Below are 25114 nucleotides of genomic sequence, written 5' to 3'. Positions count from 1 at the left end.
GATGGGGCCAGCCCTGAGCATCCCCACTACAGCTGGGGAGCACCCAGGACCCCAGAGCTGCAGGGGCGTCATCCTACAGAAAGCCAGGAGCACCCCAGGAGCATCTCAGGAACATCCCAGGAATATTCTAGGAACGTCCCAGGAACGTCCCCAGGAATGTCCCCAGGAATGTCCCAGGAATGTCCCAGGAGCATCCCCAGAAGCATCTCAGGAATGTCCCAGGAACATGCCAGGAATATCCCAGAAACATCCCAAGGAGCACCCCAGGAACATCCCCAGGAGCATCCTCAGGAATATCCCCAGGAGAACCCCAGGAACATCTCAGGAACGCCCCAGGAGCCTGGGCTGGCCACGCCCCAGTGCCACAGGCACCCTGCTGCAGCCGTGTCCCCACAGAGGAAGACTTGGTTCAAGTAACACCGTGAGGGGACAGCGAGGTGACAATGAAGGGACAACGCTCCTCCGTCCCCATCACCCCATCCTGCCGCCTCCTGCTCAGTCCATGTTGGCGCTGGCCGACCTGGAGCTGCTGAGGGTCTGTGCGGATGCCGAGATGTCCTCGTGCTCCGCGGGGCTGTGATAGTCCGAGGTGACGTCGGGCTCGCCGGGCGGCGCCCGCACCGCGGCCAGGCTGAAGGAGTTGCTGGAGCCCTTGCGCAGGCACTGCGAGTAGAGGCCGAGCAGCAGGTCCAGCTTGTGCTCGATGGATTGCACCTGCAGGGACGAGGATGGAGGCAGATAGGGCTAGGACGCCTGCTGGTTTGTTTGTTACCTTGGATTTTTAAAGATTTTCTAAGCCTCGTGATGTTGACATTCTTGGAGTGAACTTTCTCACACGCTTTCTGTGAATAACTCATTGTTTTGCATTTCTTTATAGAGGAGGAGAAAGTTGGTGGGCTGTTGGTTTGACCAGTGTCATTGGAGAGGTGGCGCTGTCACCCTCCAATCCACTGTCACTATAAATGTTGGAGTCAGAAAATAAACTTCCCTTTTTCTTCACCTTGAGAACAGCGGTGTGAGCTTTGTGTCCTATAGTGACAGGAATGGATCAGAGGATGGCAAATAGGAAGAATCATTCGGGTTTGATGTGTGGAGGAGTCACTAATGGGTTAGGTGGTGTTAAAGTTTTCTGGGTCACCCAAGAAGTTGGGGGAGAATAGGGCCAGGGGGATGAGTAAGGGAAGTATCAGTACGAACCCTAGAATGTCTTTAATGGTGTAGTATGGGTGGAAGGGGATTTTGTCGCAGTCTGAGGGGGTTATTTGAGCCTGTTTCATGGAGGAAGGTGAGATGGACAAGTGTGAGGCCTACGATGATGAATGGGAGGAGGAAATGAAGGGCAAAGAATTGAGTTAGTGTAGGGTTGTCGACAGAGAACCCACCTCAGGCTCATTCGACTAGTGTTTGTCCAATGTAGGGGATGGCTGAGAATTACAGAAATCCCTCAGTAACCCCCGGCTCAGCCGGGCCCACCCCCATGGGAGGGGTGGTGGGAGGCTCAGCTGTCCCTCCCAAGGGACGGTGACACTGCTGGGTGTCCCCTCCTGACCTGCCGCTCCACTTTGACCACGCGCCCCATCATGCTGAGCTCGTCCACCAGCTCTGCCTCCAGCGCCGGCTTCTCGCCCTTCTCCCGAACCTTCTTGTCCGCTGGGAGCGCCCGATCCCTGCCCACGATCTGGTCCACGCTGGCACGGAGGGAAGGAAGGGACAGAGCTCATCCATCACTCCTGAGCCCACCAGGGAATGCCCCAGGGTCGGGAGGGAAGAAGCAGAGCCCATCCATTGCACCAGGGAATGCCCCAGGGTTGGGAATGCCCCAGGGTTGGGAAGGAAGGGGCAGAGCCCACCCATCACTCCTGAGACCCCACCGGGGAACGCCCCAGGGTCGGGAATGCCCCAGGATTGGGAAGGAAGGGGCAGAGCCCACCCATCACTCCCGAGGGCTCAGGACTCCACCAGGGAATGCCCCAAAATTGGGAAGGGAGGGACAGAGCCCACCCATCACTCCCAAGGGCTTGGGACCCCACCAGAGAATGCCCCAGCGCCACCTGCAGGGCACCTCACCGCGTCTGCAGGCTCTTGATCCTGCCCAGCATGTCCAGGTGTCCGGCCGAGTACTGCTCGATGACGTCCTTGACGTCGTAGGGACGCAAGGTCTCCTTGAACTTCCTCTTGGCCACCAGGAACTTCAGGATCCTGCAGGGACAGCGGGGGTGGAAGCACGAACAGGGGTGCCCGGGGTGGGGGGCTCTGGGCACGCTTGGGGACATGGGAGGGGACAGCCTCACCTGACAGCCCTGATAACGGTCTTCACTGCCGGCATGATGTCCTCAAAGGTCAGCTCGCAGGGGGAGCTCCTCTCCTCACCGCTGTCCTCTGGTGGGCAGTCAGCTGTGGGTGACAAGAGGGGGCAGATGGCACAGCCCCAGGGCTGTTCCCAACCCTGCAGCCCCCTCAGTGTCCCCCAGGGTCTCACTGTTGAAGATTGCAATGCAAATTGTTTTCCATTACCATCTGTATGGCAGATTACCTTTGTCAAGTGGGCAGTTTGCTTTATCTCTCTCTTTGAGTGCTCACATTCATTCCTCCCTCGGGAGGGGACACTGCTGATAACAGCTATTGAATGTCCCTGCATGGCTGATAAGAACTACATTTTCCCATTGGGAGATGTGAGCCCAGGGGGAGGAGCCAAGCATTCCTACCCGGATACAATCTGAGATTTCAAACATTCCTACCCAGATATAATCTGGAGATTTCAGACATTCCCACCTGGATATAATCTGGAGATTTCAAACATTCCTACCCCGATATAATCTGGAGATTTCAAACATTCCTACCCGGATATAATCTGAGATTTCAAACATTCCTACCTGGATACAATCTGAGATTTCAAGCATTCCTACCTGGATATAATCTGGAGATTTCAGACATTCCCACCTGGATATAATCTGGAGATTTCAAACATTCCTACTCAGATATAATCTGGAGATTCTGGAACACCAGCACAGCTTCTCCATGGGATTTCCCAGAGGAACAGCAGCTGCCTCTTCTTCCCCTGGATCTTCCGAGGAAGAGACTGCACCTTTCTGCAGGATCCCTGCTCCAGCAGAACCAGCCCTGACACTGCAGGAGGGCTGAGCCACAATTCCAATGGGACTGCTGCCAACAGCCTGACCCACAGGGTGTCAGGTTGGGTTCTGACTCTGGCAGTGTTGGTTTAGTTCACTGCATTGTTTATTTTATCCTTTTATTTTTTTCTTTTCCCTATTAAAGAACTGTTATTTCTTTATATTCTCCCTTCTCCCATATTTTTTGCCTGAGAGCCCCTTAATTTAAAATTTATAGCAATTTGGAGGGGTGGGGAGGGTTTACATTCTCCATTTCAGGGGAGGCTCCTGCCTTCCTTAGCAGCCTCCTTTTCCCAAACCAAGACACTCACCCTCGGTGGGCGTCCGCGGTTTGAGCCTCAGCGATGCTCGGAACCGCGTGCGGTCGTTGAAGCTCCAGCTTTTCTGCACCTTGGTGGGGCTGGAGGCTTCGGCCACGTCCTCGGGGCTGGGGGAGCGGTGCAGGGGCGGCCCCAGGTGCTGCTGCTGATGCTGCCGGCCGCGGCTGCCCTGGCGCTGCGAGCTGCTCAGCCGCATCCGCTCCTTGATGCCCATCTTGTTGCTGCGCGGGGACAGCAGCGTCAGGGCCGTGGGGACGGGGACAGGGACCTTGTTTGAGGTGGGGGTGGCCATGCTGAGCTCACAGAGAGCCCTTGAAAGGTGATGGGCACCAGGAGCAGGTGGTTCCTGCTGGGCAGGTCTGAGTTTTTTTCTTTAAATCCCTTTTCTTTTGGTCCCAAGAGCAGAGAAAGGAGGTGACAGACAGGGAGAGAGGGGACAGATGGATGTAGCAGCAGGGGACACTGAGCTGAGTTGAGCTGAGCAGAGCTCTGCTCCTGCTCCATCCCTCCAAACCCAGCCAAGCTGCTTCATCCTCCTCCTCCTCCTCCAGGCTCTGCTCCTGCCCTACTGCGAGTTCTGCTCCCAAACCCAGCTGCAGTTTTGGGTTAGGGGGGAACACCAGGCATTGTTTATGCAGGACCTACTCAAAACCCCCAGATTTTACACGATGAGAGACCCCAAATGCAGCTCAAGGGGACGCACAGGGAAGGACCCTAAAGGTGGGGAGGGCACAGAGTGAATCCCACACCGTCTGCAGGACAGGATCCATGAAACCGAGGGGTTTGGGGATGGTCCTGGCAGGGATACAGGCAGGGTCGTGGCAGGGATACAGGCAGGGATTCAGGCAGGGATCTAGGCAAGGTCCTGGCAGGGAAACACGCAGGGATACAGGCAGGGTCCTGGCAGGAATAGAGGCAGAGATACAGGCAGGGTCCTGGCAGGGACACAGGCAAGGTCCTGGCAGGGCACAGGGCTCCCAGCCCTTCCCCGTGCTGGCAGGTGGGGCTGCCACACATTCTCAGGCTGGGAAGGGCTGTGTCCCAGCAATCAGGCTGCAGCACACAGCTGGGATTTATCCAAGATATGGTTGCCACCAACCCATTCTCATCCACATTACAACGAGGAAACTGAGGCAGTAAGGGAGAGTGGGACAGCTCAGCCCAGGCCATGCACAACCTCCCTGCCCTCGGAGGGACCCCCAGTTCTGCCTCCACCCCCTGTGCCTCGGTCCCAGTCCCGTCCATGCCGCAGGCACGCAGGCAGGGCTGCATCCATGCATCCCGAGGGTGCATCCATGCATCCCGAGGCTCTCAGCAGCACACGGTACCTCCTTCTCCACGTGCCCCACGTCTGCAAGAGCCTCCTCTTACCACTAAAGATGGGGCTGGAGGGGCAGGGCAGAGACACAGGAGAAAAGAGAATCAGCCCCGGGGCCACCGCTGATGCCACCGCCCCGAGGACAGGATGCTCGTGTAGGTCCTGCATAAACACCTGGGCGCCGTCTCGGCCCTGCCAGAAGGATTTGGGGACAGTCCCCGAGCAGAGGGACCGCGGTGGGAGCTCCCGAGCGTTACCTGAGGCGTAAACACCTGTGGGGCTGCGCGTCCTCCTCATTCCAGCTTGGGGGAGGATGAAGGGATGGAGAGGAGGAGGAGGAGGAGGAGGAAGGTGAGAGGGAGAGGGAGGAGAGAGAGAAGATGAGATGTTATGAGAGGTGGGGGAGATGGGCAGGCTCAGACCCCTGAGGAGGGTTTGGTCCTTCCTCTGCTAGGTCCTGGTTGGTCACAGAGCCCAGGGAGGAGACCCCAAACCCCGAACTCACCTGGGGGAGCAGGTGCTGGTGCAGAGGGCTACTAGGGTTAAGAGTATGAATGTGTTTAGGACTAGTGAGAGGTCCATTGTTTTCACTTGGATTTGCACCAAGATGAGCGGCTCCTAAAACCGTTGGATTATGGACCAGGTGCTGCTCATCCCCACACCTGCACGCTCAGCCCTGCTGATGCAGCATCACAGGGGAAACTGAGGCACGGGGCCTCTCCCCACCTAACCCTGGCGGTGTCCTGGGGGTGGCACGCTGGGATCTCCTCTTCAGGGAGAGGGGACAAGGGACACGGTGCACAGCAGCCACCAGCAGCAGCAGGGCAGCCTCAAGCCCTCCCTTCTCTACTCATGGGGTCCAGAAGCCCTTCCCAGCCCCAGGCTCTGGGATTTGCTCTTTCCTGGGGCTCCATCCTGCCAGGATGGCACCACTGCCCTTTCCAAGGGCTTTCTGCCACTCTCAGTTGCCCTGTGCCATGTCCCAGGGTCACGGCCACATAGAGAGGGCAGCAAGGTGACCTCACAAAGGTAAAACAGCCCAGAGCATCCCCTGGGATCAAATCTGCTCCTCCTGGAGCTGGAATGGAGCTGGGTGTCAGAACTCAGCGCACCCCTCTGGGTGTCCAGAGTTGCCAAGGACCCCGCTGGGGGGTTCAGAGACCCTGGCACACAGCCCAGAACACCTGGGGATTTGATTGTGACCCCTGGAGCAAATTACCAGCTTTGTATGAGGACCTGAAAGTCACACAGGTTTGAATAGTATAATAACAAAATAATCACAGGGTGAAAATGTAGATTTTAGGGTTTTTGGTATGGGGGTTATGGGGACAAGATGGAGGAACTTGGGTGTGTCCAGCCTTTCTTCTTCTTCTTGTTCTCCATTTTCTGCAGTGATGTTGGCACTTTGGGATTGGTTTAGAGTAGAGGTGCACTGTCTAACATAGGTGATAGGTATTGGGAATTAAGTGTAAATATGTTATATATATAAAAATAGTATAAATATATCTTTATATATACTATAAATATATATTTATATATAAAATATATATTATTATATATATAATAAATAGTATAAAAAGACAACACCACCTCGCGGGTGGTCAGAGTGCCTGTGGCTGCCCTGCTGACCAGATCTCAGCTGGGCAGAAAAAAAATAATAATTTAATAATAAAGAATTAATAAATTTAAAACTTAATAATTTAATTAATTATTTCAGGTAAATTAATAATTTAAATATTTCTATTTTATATATATATATATATATATATATATATATATAAATAAAAAATAATTAATTAATAAACAACTTCAAGACCGAAAAGTGAAGAGTCTAGACTTGTTGCCTGGCAGTGACAGTGACATCTCAGGAGGGCACAGAGGAGCAGAGCAGACAGAGCAGAGAGGAGGGAGAACACGGGGGCTGCCCCCTCCTACCTTTCCCCTGCACACACGGCCAGGCTGAAGCTTTTCTGGGCGGGGGTGAAGCAGTGATAGGGTGGTGGGGCTCTCTCAGGCCATTTTTTCACCTCTGAGTTCCTAAATCCTCCGTTGCGGACCCGGTGCAAATGCTCAAATATAAGGACCAGCTCTCTGAGGTCGGGGTGGAATAAAAACGGGGAGAAATTAAAATTTTCAAAGCAAACGAAACCGGCAAAGCGAGGCTGAGCAGCGCTGGGTCCTTCTGAATGCAAACCAAAGCAAAACTGGAGCAAAACAAAAGAAAAAATCAGCATTTTTGTTCAAAAGATTGTTTCTTAATTGAGGGGTGATGGGGCTGGGGAAGGGTCCTGGGAAGGGATTGAACAGAAGGAAGGGTTGGACGTGCTGAGGGGGATGGATCAGGGAAGGACAAATCTGGGATGGGGTGGGGACACGGATCTGTCACCATCAGATCCTGGGCTCCAGCCAGAAGGGGAAAGCTCAGACCTAGCAGGGATGGAATCTGGCTCTGTGTGAATTCCACTGCTCCTGGCACTGCAGGAGGGGCAGCAGAGCCCCCGGAGATCCCCAGGATCCGGGGTGATGCTGGGGAAGCTGGGACTCAGGGCTGTGGCCTTTGGAAAAACTGAGAATGGGACAGAGGGATGGATTTGTCACATGGCCAGAGCAGGGCAGGCAGGAGGGCAGGGATGCTCACAGGGATGTGGGAAACCCTCAGGATCTGGAAAAAACCTCTGGGAAGCCTTTGACCCATCCACAGTGCAAAATCCCAGGGATCACAGGAGGGACATGCTGCAGGAACGAGACATGGGATCCCCCCGTGCCCACACCTGGAACCAGCTCCTGTCCTGCTGCAGCTCCACCACCACAACCGTGGGGTTCCCGAGGTGCCTCCCCACTCCCTGTGCTGCTGGAGGAAGGCTATGGATGGAGTGAGAGGGGATGGGATGGGCGCTGTGAGGATGATGAGGGTGAAGGAGGCTCCTTCAGCAGACTCCCGTCCTGGGAAGGTGTCGGTGCTGCTCGACCCCACCGAGCTCCTGGGGGTTCCACAAGGTCCCTCCTGGTTTCCCAGGCTGTTCATCCCCATGGGGGCCCCCGGGAGCCCCCAGCCCTCACCCCCTCCCGCATACCTGAAGGCGGGCAGGAGGCTGTCGTAGTAACACCAGGTGGCTGTCAGGTACCCCCGGCTGGCATCGGTGGAGTACAGGCGCCAGGCAGCCTGCAGGGAGTGAGATTCGCGGGAATTGGGGTTAATCGGGATGGGAGAACCCTCCTGGACCCCTCCATCCATCCTGACCAACCCGCAGAATGTCGGTGCTGTGTCACAGACATCTTTTATGAAAAGTCCTTTCCTTAGGATTTTTTCCCCTGAGAAGCTGAGAGACCTCAGGAACAAAATGTAAACAATGGTTATCTGCTGCTGTGGAATGCAACAGGTGCATCTGGGATTGGTCTCATGTGGTTGTTTCTAATTAATGGCCAATCACAGTCAGCTGGCTCGGGCTCTCTGTCCAAGACACAAGCTTTTGTTATCATTCCTTCTATTTCCTCTTTTTCTATTCTTAGCCAGCCTTCTGATGAAATCCTTTCTTCTATTATTTTAGTATAGTTTTAATAGAATATATATATAATGATATATAAAAATACAATTAATATAATATAATATAATATATAAAATAATTTCTATGTTATTTTATTATAAAATGATAAATGCCTAAATAAAAAACCCAAAATGAATAATAACACAATTAAAAAGAAATAAATAATAAAATAATAAAATAAATAATAAAATACATAATAAAATTATTTAAAAATAAATAATAACATTATTAAAAATAAATAAATTTTATAATAAAATATAAAATAAAATAATAAATAATAAAAGCCTTCTGAAACATGGAGTCAGATCCTCATCTCTTCCCTCACTCTCAGACTCCTGTGAACACGGTCGCAGTGCTGGGTGTGAGGCTGGGAGTTTGGATGGGTAGAGCAGAGGAGGGGACAGCAAAGCATTCCTGGGAAGGGCTGGGGTGGGACAGGCCAGCCCTGCCTCACCTGGATCAGGTTGGCCGCTGGAGTCCTCCTCTTCTCAAAGTGCTTCTGCCGATGCTGCTCCTGCACCTTGAGGGCGAATCCGGAGCCCAGGATCCCCTGGGGACAGGAGGGGACAGACCCATGAGTGCCACCACAGCCTGGACCCCACGCAGAGGGTGCTGTACCCCTTTCCCCCCCTATTTTGAGCCTCTCCCAGCCCTACTCACAGCGGGCAGGGCGAAGAAGGAGATGCCGAGCAGGGCGAATCCGGCCGCCAGCATCCGGCCCAGCCACGTCTGCGGCGCTTTGTCCCCGTAGCCGATGGTGGTCAGGGTGACCTGCCCGGGGGCACAGCAGCGGGGGGCCTGCAGGGCGCTCCCCCAGCACGGCCCCGTCCCCTCCTGTCCCCGGGGAGCCGCGGGGGCCGAGCTTACCGTGCCCCACCACAGGGAATCAGCGTAGGTGGCGAACTGCACGTTGGCGTCCTTCTCGGCCAGGTAGACGAGGAAGGAGGCGAAGATGAGCACCAGGAAGCCGATGTACCAGGCGGTGATGAGCTCCTGAGGGGCATGGTGAGGCTCAGGGGGTGTCCCTGGGTGGTTTTTTGCTGTATTGCGCTAAATTGTTCTTTAGTTGTTTGTTTTGTGCTGGGTAGATTGGAGATTTGCGCTGAGTGGTCTTTATATTGCACTGAATTTTATGTTATGTTTATAAGTTTATGTTATATCACAGGTGTGTCAGTCACCTCTCCATTCCCCTCCCAGCACTGTTTCTCAGTCCTGGAATTCCAATGATTGGCAGATTCAAAGGATGCCCTCTACCCCTGGGGGGCATTGGGCCATCCAGGTGTCCTTTGTCCCTTTGTCCCTCCCCTCCTGTCCCTGCTTGGTGGCTCCCTGCCCCTTCCCTGCCCCTCTCCCCGGGTTCAAAGGAGCAGCAACCACGGGCTCAGGGAGTTCTGCTGGAGCTGGTGCTGCATTCAGAGGCCTGTGGGCCAGAATAAAGCTCTGCATCCAAACCCTCCATCAGAACCGACTCCTTTCCTTCACCATCGCCTTAAAGCTTCTCTGCCAGAGGGAAACCTGAGGAGCAGCCCCTGTTATGGGGGGAAGCTCCATCCCAGCACCCCCAGAGCTCCTGCAGGCCTGGACTTGTCCCCACGGGCCCAGCTGCAGCACCCAGCCAGCCCAAAGTGTCTGTGGGGTGAAACACCACACACCCAGCCAGCCCAAAGTGTCTGTGGGGTGAAACACCGCACACCCAGCCAGCCCAAAGTGTCTGTGGGGTGAAACACCACACACCCAGCCAGCCTAAAGTGTCTGTGGGGTGAAACACCACACACCCAGCCAGCCAAAAGTGTCTGTGGGGTGAAACACCACACACCCAGCCAGCCCAAAGTGTCTGTGGGGTGAAACACCACACACCCAGCCAGCCCAAAGTGTCTGTGGGGTGAAACACCACACACCCAGCCAGCCCAAAGTGTCTGTGGGGTGAAACACCACACACCCAGCCAGCCCAAAGTGTCTGTGGGGTGAAAACACCACACACCCAGCCAGCCCAAAGTGTCTGTGGGGTGAAACACCACACACCCAGGCAGCCAAAAGTGTCTGTGGGGTGAAACACCACATCGAACCAGCCAGCCAAAAGTGTCTGTGGGGTCAAACACCACATCGAACCAGCCAAAGGTGTCTGTGAGCTGGAACACCACACACCCAACCAGCCGAAAGTCCACAATATTGGTAACAACAATATTTTACAGTTGTTCTCACCTTGCTGTGGGCGTAGACGACGGAGCCCAGCAGCTTCCAGGTGCCACCACGGCGGTCCATGCGCACCATGCGCAGGATCTGCAGGAAGCGCATGCTGCGCAGCGCCGACGTGGCAAAGATGTTGCCCTGCGTGCCCGCGGCGATGACGGCCACCGAGGCGATGAAGACGATGAAATCTGAGGGGACAAACAGGCTCAGGGGACGCTGGGGGTTGTCCTGAATTCGGCCCATAAAAATCAAAGTTGTCATGTTGTAGTAATGTGTTGTATTGTTGATTTATTATTGTGGAGTTGTCGTGTTTCCCATGGAAAATGGCCTCCATTTGCGTTTGCGACCACTTGTCCTCACTGACAGGGTGGTGCCAAGGTAGAAATTTGCAAACTTTTCTGGATTTCTCCAAAACTAAAGCTGCCAGCAGCCAGGACCCAGCAAGTCCTTAGAGCCCCAAACATCACCTTTAATCTGGTACCCTGATTCTGGGGTAATGACTCTTTTCCCCATGGAAAATTGCCTCTGTTTGTGGCCACTCACCCTGGCAGACCGTGTGGTGCCAAGCTCAAAATTGGCAAACTTTCCTGGATTTCTCTAAAACTTAAGCTGCCAGCAACTAGGACCCAGCAAGTCCTTACAGCCCCAAATACCACCTTTCATCTGATATACCCAGACCCTGGGGAAATTATTTCTTTTTCCCATGGAAAATGGCCTCCATTTACAACCACTTGTCCTCGCCAACAAGGGCAGTGCCAAGCTTGAAATTGGCAAACTTTGCTGGATTTCTCCGAAACTAAAGCAGCCAGCAACTAGGACCTCTCCAATCCTTAGAGCCCCAAACACCACCTTTAATCTGATACCCAAACCCTGAGGAAATCACTTCTTTTCCCCATGGAAAATTGCCTCTGTTTGTGACCACTCCCATTGGCAGACCGTGTGGTGCCAAGCTCGAAATTGGCAAACTTTGCTGGATTTCTCCAAAACTAAAGCTGCCAGCAACTAGGACATCTCCAATCCTTAGAGCCTCAAACACCACCTTTAATGTGACACCCAAACCCAATGGAAATGATTTTTTTTTTTTGGTACCTATCACGCAGAAGGGTTTCCTGGCGAAGCGGAAGCGCCCGCGCCAGCCGCGGTAGCGGCAGCAGCAGCCGGCGGCCCACACGCGGATGATGTACTCCATGCCGAACACCACGATCATCACAAACTCCTGTTGGGGGGAAAAAAGTGAAAAAAGGGAAAAAAAGGGGAAAAAAGGGGGTAGGGAGAGTGAAGGGCTCAGATTTGATGGGGAAAAGTGAATTTGGCTGAGCGCGGCATGGGGTGGCCGCAGCAAGGCCGGCGGAGCTGCCCCAAGGGATGAGGGTGATGAGACGGAGCTGCCGGGGCTGTGAGGGAATTGCTGCTCTCCTCCTCACCCCGAGCTGGGTCCTTTTCCTCCTCTGTCAGCATTGTCCTCCTACCTCTCGCACAAACAAGCCCCCGTTCTGCTTACTCGCAGGAAAAGTCACAAGGACCTTCCCAATTTAGTCTCCGTCACTCGGGAGAAGTCCCTGCGTCAGCTCTTTGTGACAGTTTGGGGGAAAGTTGCCTTTTTTAGCCCCTCGTGCCCTGCCTGCTCCAGCGGTTTTCACACGGATTGGGACAATGGTGGGATGGAGAGACAATGGTGGGATGGGCCCTGGTGACACCCACGGCCAGGCCACCCCCGCGGTGCCATCGGGCCATCAGCTACTCGTGATGAGGTCACAGGGGTTCTGTCCGCGATTTTACCCAATTTTTTTAGGATCTAAAGTGGGCAAAGGGAATCCGAGCTCCTGCATCACTCACCAAGATGAAGAGGCACTCGTTGGCCAATTTCTGGTGCTCCTGGATGGTGGAGAAGACGGACAGCACCAGGCAGCTGAAGACAAGGAGGAATCTGGAAGCACAAAGTGTCAGTGGGGGTACAGGGACAGCCAGGGGACCCCAGCCCACAGTGCTACCCCCCTCTTACAACCTGAACCCCCAGTCAAGAGCTCCCCAGGTCGTGGCAGAGCCACTGGGGACAGGTTTTGCCTCTAGATGGTGGCATGGAGCCTTTGGGGAACCCAGGAGCTGCCGTGGGGCTCGGTGCCAGCTCTGGCGCAGCCCTGCAGCTTCTTAATTAAAGGCAGGGAGGGACACGGGGGGTCTGGCACTGTGCAGGGTTCTGGTGCTGCAGGAAGGGCAGCAGAGCTGCTTAGGACTGTCCCCAGCATCACTGCCACTGTGGGGACATGCCAGCAGCATCAGGAAAGTGTCAACCCAGGGGAAAAGTCCCCAGGAACAGCTCTGAGGCTGCTCCTCCCTGGGTGCTCAGGCACAAGGGGCTTTGGCCCATTTAAAGTAAGGAGGGGAATTAAAATTAAAAAAAAAAAAAAAGATAAAAAAAAGAAAGTCAACTCTGAAGCTGGAGCAAATGAAACCTCCAAAAATACATTTTTTTCCCCTGATCCAGCGATTCTAAAAAAGGAAAGCGGAGGGCTTGTGCCACCGGCCCACGTGACACAAAGGGCCACTCGCCGCTCCGTCACCACTGCGCTAGGATGGCACCAGGGACCATGGGCACACCAGGCTGGGTGGCACCGGGGACCATGGGCACATTGCTCTGGGATGGCACCAGGAACCACAGGCACACCACAATGGGTGGCACCAGGGACCATGGGCACACCGCAATGGGTGGCAACAGGGACCATGGGCACACCAGGCTGGGTGGCACCAGGGACCATGGGCACATTGCTCTGGGATGGCACCAGGAACCACGGGCACACTGCAATGGGTGGCACCAGGGACCATGGGCACACCAGGCTGGGTGGCACCAGGGACCATGGGCACACCACCTTGGGTGGCACCAGGGACCATGAGCACACCAGGGACCATGGGCACACCAGGCTGGGTGGCACTGGGGACAATGGCACACCAGGGACCATGGGCACACCACCTTGGGTGGCACTGGCACTGAGCCCTGGTGGCCCTGGCACCTTGGTGGCACCCATCTCAGCCCCGTGGCTTTGTTCTCATGGTGACAATGCCCAGGGGCCACCAGCGCTGGATGGAACCTCCCCAAAACAACAATGAAAACCCAATGGGGAAGGAGAAATCTCCTCAATTAATCCAGGGGCTGTGGGGGGCTCATTTCCCCTCAGGAGGACGTTCCCACCTCTTTATGTTGTTGATGTTGATGGGATTTTTGGGCAGAACCAGCTGCCTGAGCCATCAGAGGGGTGAATCCTGTCCCAGCTGGCCCAGTGGCACTGGGAAGGCACCAGGGGACACAGCAGAGAGGGGACAATGCTCTGTGTCCCTCAGTGAGACCATCTGGGACCCCCCCCCCCCCCCCCCACTGACACCACAGCCCCGTGTGGGGCTGGGGGCTACCAAACCCACCCCTGGCATGAGGGCCATGAGGGTGGCACAGCCTAAATGGGACCTTTTCTGGGTCCTTTTCCCCAAAATGCTGCTGGGGGTGGGACCGACAGCCAAAAAACCCTCAGGAATGGGAGAAGGGCTGGATGCAGAGCAGGGAGGAGGCAGAGCTGGAGCCAGGGGTGTCACAGCCGTGTCACCACCCTGTCCTCCCTGCACTGCTGCTCTCCCAGGCAAGGCAGAAGGTTGGAGCCAGCTCCTTCTCCCTCTGAATTATTAATTGGGTTTTTTTTTTCCTCCAGCACAGCAGTTCTGGAGTGAAACCCCACAGGGAACAGCAGCACCCCCGTGGCACGGGCAGGAGGTGCCAGGAGGAGCAAAACACAGCTCAGAGCTCAGAGCTTGGTGCATCATCAGCAAGAAAAGATTATCCAGGCAGGATTTAGCAGGCAATTACACGGGCAGCCAAGCACAAAGCAGAGGAGAAGGCAGAAATCTCGCGGGCTGCAAAAGATTTGTGCCCCTTGTGCAAAGCAAGATTTGTGCCCCTTGCCTCACGCACACGCGGGGACTTTGCTGTGGGTGGCCCTGGCTCTGGAGCACCACCGGGATGGGGTGGGGGAAACCTCCCAGCAGCATCCTGTGGGATCTGGGGAAGGATCCAGGCAGGAGAGGCCCCAAGGGGCTGGCTGGGAAAGGAACTTTCTGGGAACGCATCACCTGCTAGGAATTAACTCGCAAAGCCCAGGCAAACGCCCCATCCCGGCTGCCGGCGGCGCTTAAGCGGCTTAGGGAAGGGTCAGATGGCTGAAGGCAGCGAGGGGAGCCAGGAACCAGCATGCCCCGTCCCTCCTGGGCAGGAATTCTGCTGAACCAAACACCCAGAAGGGTTTTACACCCTCAGCCCTGCACTGGCCCTGGCAGAACTGTCCTGGTCCCCACTTTCCCAAATCTCTGGGGGTGGCACCAGCCCTGGCAGGGTGATCTCGATCTCTGCTTTCCCAAACCCCTGGGTTGGCATGAGGGTGACACCAACCCCATCAGGGCAGTCCTAGTCCCAATTTGCCCTCAACCCAGAATTGGCACGAGCGTGGCACCCACTCTTGCAGGGCTGTCCTTGTCCCTACTCTGCCCTTGCCATGGGACTGGCATGGGGATGACACTGGCCCTAGCAGGGCTGTCCTGATCCCCACTTTCCCAAATCTCCAGAGTTGGCACAGGGATGGCACCAGCCCTGGCAGGACTGTCCTGGTCTCCAGTTTCCCAAATCCCCGGGGTTGGCATGAGGGTGACAACAACCCCATCAGGACTGTCCTGGTTCCCACTTTCCCAAACCCCCCTGGGGACCAGCTCCCATCCCAGCTAGCTGCTCTTCCCACCCTCCAAGAGGAGCTGGAAAAGCCAGGAATGCTGGAAGGGGAATGGGGATGTGGCAGAGAGAGGGGGACAGGAGTTCCAGAGCGTCCCCAGAGCAGAGGCTGAGCTGGTTCTTCACCTCTCCCAAATAAAATTCCCACCTCCAGCCCCCTCTCCATGGGATCCCCCCCTTTTCCCAGCATGGACACAGGGACAGGACCCAGCAGGAGCAGTGAAACCTCCCCAAAAGAATAATGAAAACCCGGCGGGGAAGGCGAAATCTCCTCCATTAATCTTCATTAGGGTGGGCTCTGCCATCTGCTGCCGCCCGAGCCGGCCCGGGAACAGGTGAGCAGGGAAAGCTGCTGAGCTCAGGGGAACCAGGGCCAAGTCGGGCTCCCTGCATGGGCAGGTGGGCACCACTTGGCTCCCAGTGTGCCCAAAACACCGCTGGGCAAAGGGGCTGCACCCCAAAACAGCCTGGGATGAGACAGAGGAGTGGGGTCCTTGGAGTTTGTGGGGTGGGAATCCCAGGATTCACCCCCAAATCCCCGGGATTGGCACAGGGGTGGCACCAGCCCTGGCAGAGCTGTCCTGGTCCCTGCTTTGTCCTCGCCCCAGGATTGGCATGGGGGTGGCACCAACCCTCGCAGGGCTGTCCTGGTCGCACTTTGCCCTCAACACAGGACTGGCAAGGGGGTGACACCGGCCCTGGCATGTCTGTCCTGGTCTCCACTTTCCCAAATCCCTGGGGTTGGCACGGGGATGGCACCGACCCCATCAGGGCTGTCCCAGTCCCACTTTGACCTCAACCCAGGACTGGCATGAGGGTGACACCAGCACTGGCAGAGCTGTCCCTGACCCTGCTCTGCCCAAACCCCCGGGGTTATCACAGGGATGCCACCAGCACTGACAGGGCTGTCCCGGTCCCTGTTTTCCCAAAACCCTGGGACTGGCATGGGGATGGCACTGACCCTGGCAGAGCTGTCCTGGTCCCTGCTCTGCCCAGACCCTTGAGACTGGCACAGGGGTGGCACTGACCCTGGCAGGGCTTTCCTTGTCCTTGCTTTGCCCTCTCCCCGGGATTGTCACGGGGGTGACACCAGCCCTGTCCCGGTCCCTGCTTTGCCCTCACCCGGGACTGTCATGGGGTTGGAACCGGCCCTGTCCTGGTCCCGCTTTCCCAAACCCCCGGGGTTGGCACGGGGGTGGCACCGGCCCTGGCAGGGCTGTCGCTTCCCTGCTTTGCCCTTGCCCCGGGCAGGGGCACAGGCAGCGATAACTCAGGCAAGACAAACACCATCCCCCGCAGGACAAACAGCTCGGCCGGGGGATGAGCGAGCAAACCGGCTCCAGAAAGGCACAGATCCCTTCCCTGGCACCATCACAGCTCCTAAACCCTACCCTCCAGCTGTGCCACCGCTGGAAACTCGGGATTTGACCCAAAACTTTCCGCGCACAGCTCCAGCAGGGATGGCGATGGCGTTTCACCCTCCCGGCTCCCCTGGCCGCGAGGTTCAGCTCGGTCTGCAGCTGTATAAACAGCACAAGGCATAAATCCCCGTCCCTCGGCCCCGCAGCCCTGCAGGAGAGGTGGAGCGGGGGGATATAAATAACCGGGCTGTGGCGGCCCTGTTTGCGCCCGTAACCATGGCACGGAGCGGCCCACGCCGCCCCGAAGGGAAGCAGAAAAGCTCCGGGAGTGTTTCCCCATGGGGAGAAGCGCAGCAGAGCCCGGCACACGCTCAGAGCGCGGCCCCGAGGCGTTATCAGAGCTGTTATCAGGAGGGTGCTGCTCTCAGAACCCCAGGGAAGAGGCAGCACGGGAGGTACCCCGAGATGTTATCAGAGCTGTTATCAGGAGGGTGATGCTCACAAAGCCCCAGGGATGTCCCCCAAGGCGATTATCAGGAGGGTGCTGCTCTCAGAACCCCGCAGCCCCAGAGGAGAGGCAGCACTGGATGCCCCTCGAGATGTTATCAGAGCTGTTATCAGGAGGGTGCTGCTCTCAGAATCCCTTAGCCCTAGTGGAGAGGAAGCACAGGATGTCCCCCGAAATGTTATCAGAGCTGTTATCAGAAGGGTGATGCTCCCAGAGGCACACAGCCCCAGTGGAGAAGCAGCACGGGATGTCCCCCGAGATGTTATCAAAGCTGCTATCAGGAGAGTCATGCTCTCAGAATCCCTTAGCCCTAGTGGAGAGTCAGCACAGGATGTCCCCCCAGATGTTATCAGAGCTGTTATCAGGAGGATGATGCTCCCAAATCCCAGGGAAAAGGCAGCACTGGATGTCCCCAGTCCCCCGAGGTGTTATCAGAGCTGTTATCAGGAAGGTGATGCTCCCAAAGCCCCAGGGAAGACGCAGCAGGGGATGCCCCTCGAGCTGTTATCAGAGCTGTAATCAGGAGGGTGCTGCTCTCAGAGCCCCTCAGTCCCAGTGGAGAGACAGCACGGGATGTCCCCCCAGATGTTATCAGAGCTGTTATCAGGAAGGTGATGCTCCCAAAGCCCCAGGGAAGACGCAGCAGGGGATGCCCCTCGAGCTGTTATCAGAGCTGTTATCAGGAGGGTGATGCTCCCAGAGCCCCACAGTCCCAGCAGAGGCAGCACTGGATGTCCCCAGTCCCCCCAGATGTTATCAGAGCTGTTATCAGGAGGATGATGCTCCCAAATCCCAGGGAAAAGGCAGCACTGGATGTCCCCAGTCCCCCGAGGTGTTATCAGAGCTGTTATCAGGAGGGTGCTTCTCTCAGAGTCCCCACAGCCCCAGAGGAAAGGCAGCACGGGATGTCCCCATCATCCTGGGGAGCGCTGGAAGCAAAGCCGGGACACGAATCCTCTCCCCCACGCCACGGCAGCACCCACAGAGCCCTCCAGCCCTAAATCCCGGAGTGTTTTGGGAGGAGAGCGTGGCTGTGGCACCCCCCGTGCCCGCGGGGAGGTCACAAGGCTCCCGCGGCCGTGCCAAGGCGCTCACACGGAGCGGCCGGGATAGTTTTGCTCTTGGATCATCTGGCAAGGAGCGGGCTGGAGGGGGGGGGAAAGGAGCCAGAGAGTTTTCTGAGGCAACCAGCAGAGAGAGAGAGAGAGATCGGGGCTGTCACCCTCTGCCAGCGCCTGCGGGGACATTTGGGGCACAAGGGTGTGGGTGGCCCCAAAGTTGGGACCCTCAAAGAGTGGAGGGGAGGTTTGGGGTCAAATGATGGGGACCAAGAAGCAAAAACTCTCCAGCATCACCCACTGGGGTGCCAAACTGGCACCTCCTGTGCCAACCTAGGGGGTCTGGCGGGAGCAGGAAGAGGGAGAAAGGAAAAAAAAAAAAAAAAACAGAAGGAAAAATCAATGCACCGTTTCATGTTGCGCCGAAGTCGCTTAATTTTATGCCCTGGTGACACCACATGGGGCTGGGGAAAGTGCTGTGCCCGCTTCTCCTGCCGCTGGCACTGCCCCTGGGGCAGCTCCCGTTTCAGGCCCGGGCTGAAGGTGGCCCTGGGGGCACAGCCTGAGCCCCTCTGGGGTGGCCGTGCCACCACCCAGCTGGGGGACAGTGAGTTAAAAACCTCCAACGAGCTAAACTTAAAGAGGTGGAAGGGTGGAGAGTTAAACTCAATAGTTTGAGAGAGGCTGAAGGGTTAAATTCAAGAGTTTTAGAGAGGCTGAAGGGTTAAATTCAAGAGTTTTAGAGAGGTTGAAGAGTTAAACTCGAGTTTAGAGAGGTTGAAGAGTTAAACTCAAGAGTTTTAGAGAGGTTGAAGAGTTAAATTGAAGAGTTTTAGAGAGGTTGAAGAATTAAATTCAGGAGTTTTGGAGAGGCTGAGGAGTTAAATTCAGGAATTTAAGAGAGGCTGAAGAGTTAAGTTCAAGAGGTTAAAAACCTTCAACGAGCTAAATTCAAATAGGCAGAATAGTTGAAAGTTAAACTCAAAGTTTAAGAGAGGTTGTAGAGTTAAATTCAGGAGTTTAAGAGAGGCTGAAGAGTTAAACTCGAGAGTTTAAGAGAGGCTGAGGAGTTAAATTCAAGAGTTTAAGAGAGGTTAAATTCAAGAGTTTTAGAGAGGCTGAAGAGTTAAATTCAGGAGTTTAAGAGAGGTTGAAGAGTTAAATTCAAGAGGTTAAAAACCTTCAACGAGCTAAATTCGAAGAGGTGGAAGGGCTGAGAGTTAAATTCAAGAGTTTAAGAGTTAATTCAAGAGGTTTTTCCAAGCAGGCGCTGGGGACTCAGCACTGAGCAGGGATGGAAGGATTTTCCTGCAATCCATGCCAGCCTCCAGGCTTAGGAATTGCCCTGGGGGTGTTGGCAAGGGCTGGGCACCGGCTGTGGTGGCACTGCCAGCATGGCAGGGGGGTTTTCTGGTTCTCCAACAGTGCTGGAAGAACCAGGGAAATTCCTCTTCCAGGTGGGAACTAAACCCCAACAACCAGAGAAATTCCTCTTCCAGGTGGGAAATAAACCCCAAAAGCAGGGAAATTCCTCTCCCGGGTGGGAAATAAATCAAACAACCAGGGAAATTCCTCTCCCAGATGGGAAATAAACCCCAAGAACCAGGGAAATTCCTCTATCAAATGGGAAGTAAATCCCAAAACCAAGGAAAATTCCTCTCACACGTGGAAAATAAACCCCAACAACCAGAGAAATTCCTCTTCCAGGTGGGAAACAAACCCCAACAACCACGAAAATTCCTCTCCCAGGTGGGAAATAAACCCAACAGCAGCGCAGGGAGCTGGGCCTGGCACAGGGGATGCTGCTCCAGGCAGGGGATTGCGGCTGTTCCCGGTGCTTGCTGCTGGCTCAGACTTCCCTAATTTGCTCCAGGTGAAGCTGTTCTGCATGGAAATGCTCCTCCAGGAGCGGCAAAAGCGCTGAGCCCAGCTGCTGGTGCCGTTTCATAACCGTGGGCACCAGCAGACCCCGGGAATTTGGGGGGCTGGAGGGTGGGCAGGGACAAATCACATTGGGAATAAATAGAGTTGGGCACCTGGAAAAATTCATGGAGCAGCTCCAGGGCGCAGAAACCCCCTGGCAGGGCAGCCCCTGCCCACGGGCACGCAGCTGTGCCCGTGCCAAGCTCTGCCGGGAGCAGGAAGGCGCCTGCTAAGGAGGAGGAGATTGGAAAAGGGAAGTTCTTATTTTGCCTCCTGGCTCTAAAGCCTCTGGTTAATGCTCTGGGCTCCCTCCCGGATTTGCTCCGTAAGCTCCAGGGCTGCGAGTTCTCATTCCAGGCTCGGCTTGGTGAGGCCGGGCTGAGCCTCCCTGCATGGTCTGGAGGGGCTGGGGGCACCTCAGAACTCGGATTTCCACCTGCACGGGCTCCCATGTCCTCACCACCCCCTTTCTGGTGCATGGGGGACATTGGGGACACCCACCAGACCCCAAAAGTGCCTCCAATCCCTCCTAAACCCCCCCCCCAGGGCAGAGCTGCTGCAGAAATGATTCAATCACCAAACCACGGAGCCCAGAGCAGGTGCTGGCAGAAGATTTGGGATCAATTCGCCGAGACAGAAAGAGGCTGGAGCGGGTCAATAAAGGCGATGGGCTCGGCCGCGCTGCGGGGAGGGACGCGCGTCACTTCTCAGCGGGGATTTCCATTTTAGCAGCTCCCAGCCCTGTCCCGGAGCCAGCCCGCCCGGGGAGGCAGCGCTGGGGACGGGTTTGTGCCGCTGGGGCTCGGTTTGTGTTCCCAGAGCCGGGGACGGGTTTGTGCCACCAGCGCTGGGCACGGGGTTGGTTTGTGCCACCAGCCCTGGGGACTGGTTTGTGTCACCAGCGCTGGGAACGGGTTTGTGCCACCAGCGCTGGGGATGGGGTTGGTTTGTGTCACCAGCGCTGGGGACGGGCTCGGTTTGTGCCACCAGCCCTGGGGACCGGTTTGTGTCACCAGCACAGGGGCTCGGTTTGTGTCACCAGCGCTGGGGACCGGTTTGTGTCACCAGCACAGGGGCTCGGTTTGTGTCACCAGCCCTGGGGACCGGTTTGTGTCACCAGCACAGGGGCTCGGTTTGTGTCACCAGCGCTGGGGACCGGTTTGTGTCACCAGCACAGGGGCTCGGTTTGTGTCACCAGCGCTGGGGACGGGCTCGGTTTGTGCCGCTGGAGCTCCGTTTGTGCCATCAGCGCTGGGGCTCGGTTTGTGCCACCAACTCTGGGGACCGCTTTGTGTCACCAGCGCTGGGGCTCGGTTTGTGCCACCAACTCTGGGGACCGCTTTGTGTCACCAGCGCTGGGGACGGGTTTGTGCCACTGGGGCTCGGTTTGTGCCACTATCACGGGGGCTCCGTTTGTGCCACTGGGGCTCCATTTGTGCCACCAGCGTTTGGGACCGGTTTGTGCCACCAGCGCTGCCCCAACCTCGGGCTGGAGGCTCCATCCCCTCCCGTGCCTCAGGGGAGGAAGAGGAGGGGGTAACACCTTCCTCCTCTTTTGTTAAAACCCAGCGATTGCGGCGCACAAATCATCGCCCGACAACTTCAGAGCCGCTGCAACAGCTTCGCAGCTCCCATCTGCCGCGAGAGAGAGAGAGAGAGAGAGGAAAAAAAACCCAACAAAAAAAAAAAAAAAAAAAAAAACTTGGAAGGAGCCAGAAATGAGCAGCATTACGGGAGAGGCTTCGCAGAACAGATGTCTGCACCTTGCACCCACCGCGGCGTCTTCCCACAGGATTCGGGGGGTCCCTGGCAGGACTCTGCCCTGCAGCTGCCTAAAATTGAGCGAGCGAGTGAACAAAAACCTCCTCAGCAAAGGCTGGAGACGTTTGGCTGCTGCTGCTGCACATCTTGTGGAACGAAGCCCAGAGCCCGGGAGATGGGGCCAGGCACGCTGGGGTGGCAGGGGAGGGACTGGGGAGGCTCTGCAAATGGGGCCGCTTGTCCCACGTTGTTATTTTTAGGGTAAAAAAGGCGCAAACTGGTGGAGGATGCTCAGGGGTGGATGAGCAGGGGCACAGCTCTTCCACATCCCATGGGTTTGTGTGTGCCATCCATCCCCACTGCCCGCCCTGGCAGGGAACGGACTGGGGCTCTGTAAATGAGGCCGCTTGTGACATGTTGGTGTTTTTGGGGTAAAAAAGGCTCAGACTGGTGGAGGATGCTCAGGGGTGGATATCCCAGCTGGGAGATGAGCAGGGGGCACAGCTCTTCCACATCCCATGGGTTTGTGTGCCATCCATGCTCACTGCCCGCCCTGGCAGGGGAGGGACTGGGAGGGCTTGGGGGGTTCTACAAATGGAGCTGCTTGTGCCAGGTGGCTTTTTTGGGGTAAAAAAGGTTCAAACTGGTGAAGGATGCTCAGGGGTGGATGTCCCAGCTGGGAGATGAGCAGGGGGCACAGCTCTTCCATATTCCATGGAGGTGTGTGTGACATCCATGCCCTCTGCCTGCTCTGGCAGGGGAGGGACTGAGGGGACTTTGGGTGGGCTCTGAAAATGGAGCTGCTTGTGCCAGGTGGGTTTTTTGGGGTAAAACAGGCTCAAATTGGTGAAGGATGCTCAGGGATGGATATCCCAGCTGGGAGATGAGCAGGGGCACAGCTTTTCCACATGCCATGGGTTTGTGTGTACCATCCATGCCCACTGCCTGCCCTGGCAGGGGAGGCTCTGCAAATGGGGCCGCTTGTGCCACGTTGTTATTTTTGGGGTAAAAAAGGCTCAAACTGGTGGAGGATGCTCGAGGTGAATATCCCAGCTGGAAGATGAGCAGGGCACAGTTCTTCCACATCCCCAGGGCGTGTGTGTGCCATCCATCCCCCCTGCCCGCCCTGCCAGGGGCTTTGGCCGCCTTTCCCTGCTGGAAAAGCTTTTCCCAAGGTGGGATTTTCCACGCAGGGATTCTGGCTGTGGGAGCCCGCTCTGGAGGTAGATGTGGTTTCCAAATGGGCCCCGGGCTGGTGTCCCGGCTCCCTGGGGAGCTCCAGGTGCCCTTTCCTCCAGTGACAAATCCCCGCTGCCAGCTCGATGTGCTAACTTAGGCAAGACCCATTTTCCTGCCTCTTAACGAGCTCCGGCTCCCGCAGCACCCCAGGAACGGCGCAGTCCCGCGGCACCGCTCCAGGTGAGAGGGAAAGAGGCAAAATTTTGTCCGTGCCCACACCTGGAACACGCCAGGCAAGGAGGGAAAGCACCTCCTGCCCCACGGCTGTGATGTCCCAGCATGTCCCCAGCTCCTGGTTTGGGACAATCCCAATATTGGAGCCCCCTCTGTCCCTGCAGTCTCCAGGTGTGTTGGGGCTGCTGTCACAGCCCCTCGAGGTAACAAACCCGAGCGGGTGAAGCTGTTCAGAGCCCTGAGCTGAGCCAGCAGCCGTGGGATGCTCGGATCCAGCCAGGGAAGCTGGAGCAGAGCTCAGGAAAACACCCGGAGCAGGGGAAGGAGCAGATGCGCTCCTGGGAACATCCCCGTGGCCATGGAGAGGGATTTGCAGGGCTGGGGATCCACGGTGAGCCGGGAATGGGCGCAGCTCTGGGGGTACAGCAGGGACAGGATCCCCGGACACTGCTCTGGGGTGGCACTTGTGCCATGTCCCAGCCGTGCTACAGGTACGGGACAGCAGAGTGTCCCCGCTGCCATCCAGAGCTGTCACCCCCTGCCTTTCAGTGTCCCCCTATGCTCAGAGACCCCGCTAGGGACAGCGGCAGAGCGGGACAGTGACGCGGTGACACCGGGAAGGGTCTCGGGGCCATCCCGGGGGTTGAGTCCCATCCTTGGGGACGCGCTCAGCTCCTCGCCCGGGACCCTCCGCCACCGACCCGACACCGGCTGCGGGGCAGGGGCGGCACCGGGACACCACGGACCCAACCCGGGTGGCGGATCCCGGGACCGGGGTAGGAGCAGCACCGGGGCGCCCCGGACCCATCCCGGGGGGCGGATCCCGGGACTGGAACCGGCTCCAGGGCAGGAGCGGCACCGGGACACACGGACCCACCCCGGGCGGCGGATCCCGGCACCAGGACCGGCTCCGGCGGCCCCGGAGAAACTTCGCGCTGGAGCCGGGGGGGCTCTACCGGTACCCCCGGTGCTCGTTCCCCGCGCAGCCCCGGGTGTTCGCCTCCCCGTGCCCCCCTCCCGGTGCCCGGTACTCACATGAAGACGTGGTAGATGAACGCCCAGCCGCGGGGCCGCTCCAGCACGTTGTACAGGCAGTTCTGCAGGCGGCGGCGGCAGCAGCGCGGGGCCCCGGCGGGGCTGGGGGCGGCCCCGAGCCCCCGGCGGCGGGGAGGGGGCGGCGGCGGCGGCGGCAGGGGGGGGAGGGTCCCGCTGCCCGCCCCGGGGGTCCCTCCCGAGCCCTCGGTCCGCACCGCCGTCAGCGCCGCCCGCCGCTCCCCGCCCGCCGCCGCCCCGGCCATGGCCGCCCCGCTCAGGCCGCCGCCCCTCGCATGGCCCCGGCCGCCGCGGGACCCCCGAGCCAGCCCGGGGCGGCTCTCGGGGCCGGCACCTGCCTTTAGCTGCCCGCCGCTCCCTGCGGGCCCTCCCCCGGCCGGCCGGCCCGCCCCGCCGTACCTGGCCCCCGCCCCCGGGGCTCCGCCGGACGGGGCGGGCGGGGAAAGCGCCGGGGATGGGGCGGGGGTGGGGACGGGACGGTGCTGGGCACGGGGAGGGTCCTGGGGCGTCATCCTGGGGCACCGCATCCCGACCGCATCCCACGGCTCGTCCCAAACTGCGCCCTGCACCGAAACGCGTCCCAAAGCGCATCCCGAACCGCAGCCCAGCTTCATTCCATACCTCATCCTGAACCGAGTCACATCCCAAACTGCGCCCCACACCGAGTCACATCCCAAACCCCATCCCAGCCTCGCCCCACACCGCATCCCAAATGGAATCGCGTCCCAAAGCACGTCACTGCCTCCTAAACTGCATCCCAAATTGCATCCC

The 25114-nt window shown here is 57.3% G+C and overlaps 1 protein-coding gene across 1 annotated transcript; it reads right to left on the bottom strand.

Annotated features, from left to right (window-relative positions):
* Nucleotides 1–425: 425 nt before the first annotated feature.
* KCNQ4 (potassium voltage-gated channel subfamily Q member 4) lies at nt 426–24870 on the bottom strand. The gene is made up of 15 exons (XM_058819624.1): nt 24326–24870; nt 12341–12431; nt 11594–11720; nt 10517–10692; nt 9182–9307; nt 8975–9112; nt 8769–8864; nt 7844–7932; nt 6705–6860; nt 5027–5071; nt 3443–3672; nt 2292–2394; nt 2068–2199; nt 1550–1688; nt 426–714 (listed from the first exon to the last, which is right to left on the bottom strand). Exons 1-15 carry the CDS (start codon nt 24868–24870, stop codon nt 496–498), a joined length of 2412 nt encoding a protein of 803 aa, XP_058675607.1. The 3' UTR covers nt 426–495.
* Between the last annotated feature and the right edge of the window lie 244 nt (nt 24871–25114).

The sequence above is a fragment of the Ammospiza caudacuta genome, chromosome 25 (genome assembly GCF_027887145.1).
Source record: "Ammospiza caudacuta isolate bAmmCau1 chromosome 25, bAmmCau1.pri, whole genome shotgun sequence".
NCBI classification, from domain to species: domain Eukaryota; kingdom Metazoa; phylum Chordata; class Aves; order Passeriformes; family Passerellidae; genus Ammospiza; species Ammospiza caudacuta.
This window is presented reverse-complemented; position numbering and strand designations above follow the sequence as displayed.

What these genes read in the sequence shown, in the direction of transcription:
- KCNQ4 (XM_058819624.1), bottom strand. Translation starts at nt 24,870, where the DNA reads ATGCGGTGCCCCAGGATGACGCCCCAGGACCCTCCCCGTGCCCAGCAC. An exon ending in ACCGTTATCAGGGCTGTCAG is followed by an intron (nt 2,200 to 2,291) that starts GTGAGGCTGTCC and finishes CTGTCCCTGCAG; the next exon opens with GATCCTGAAGTTCCTGGTGG. An exon ending in ATCAAGAGCCTGCAGACGCG is followed by an intron (nt 1,689 to 2,067) that starts GTGAGGTGCCCT and finishes CCTCCGTGCCAG; the next exon opens with CGTGGACCAGATCGTGGGCA.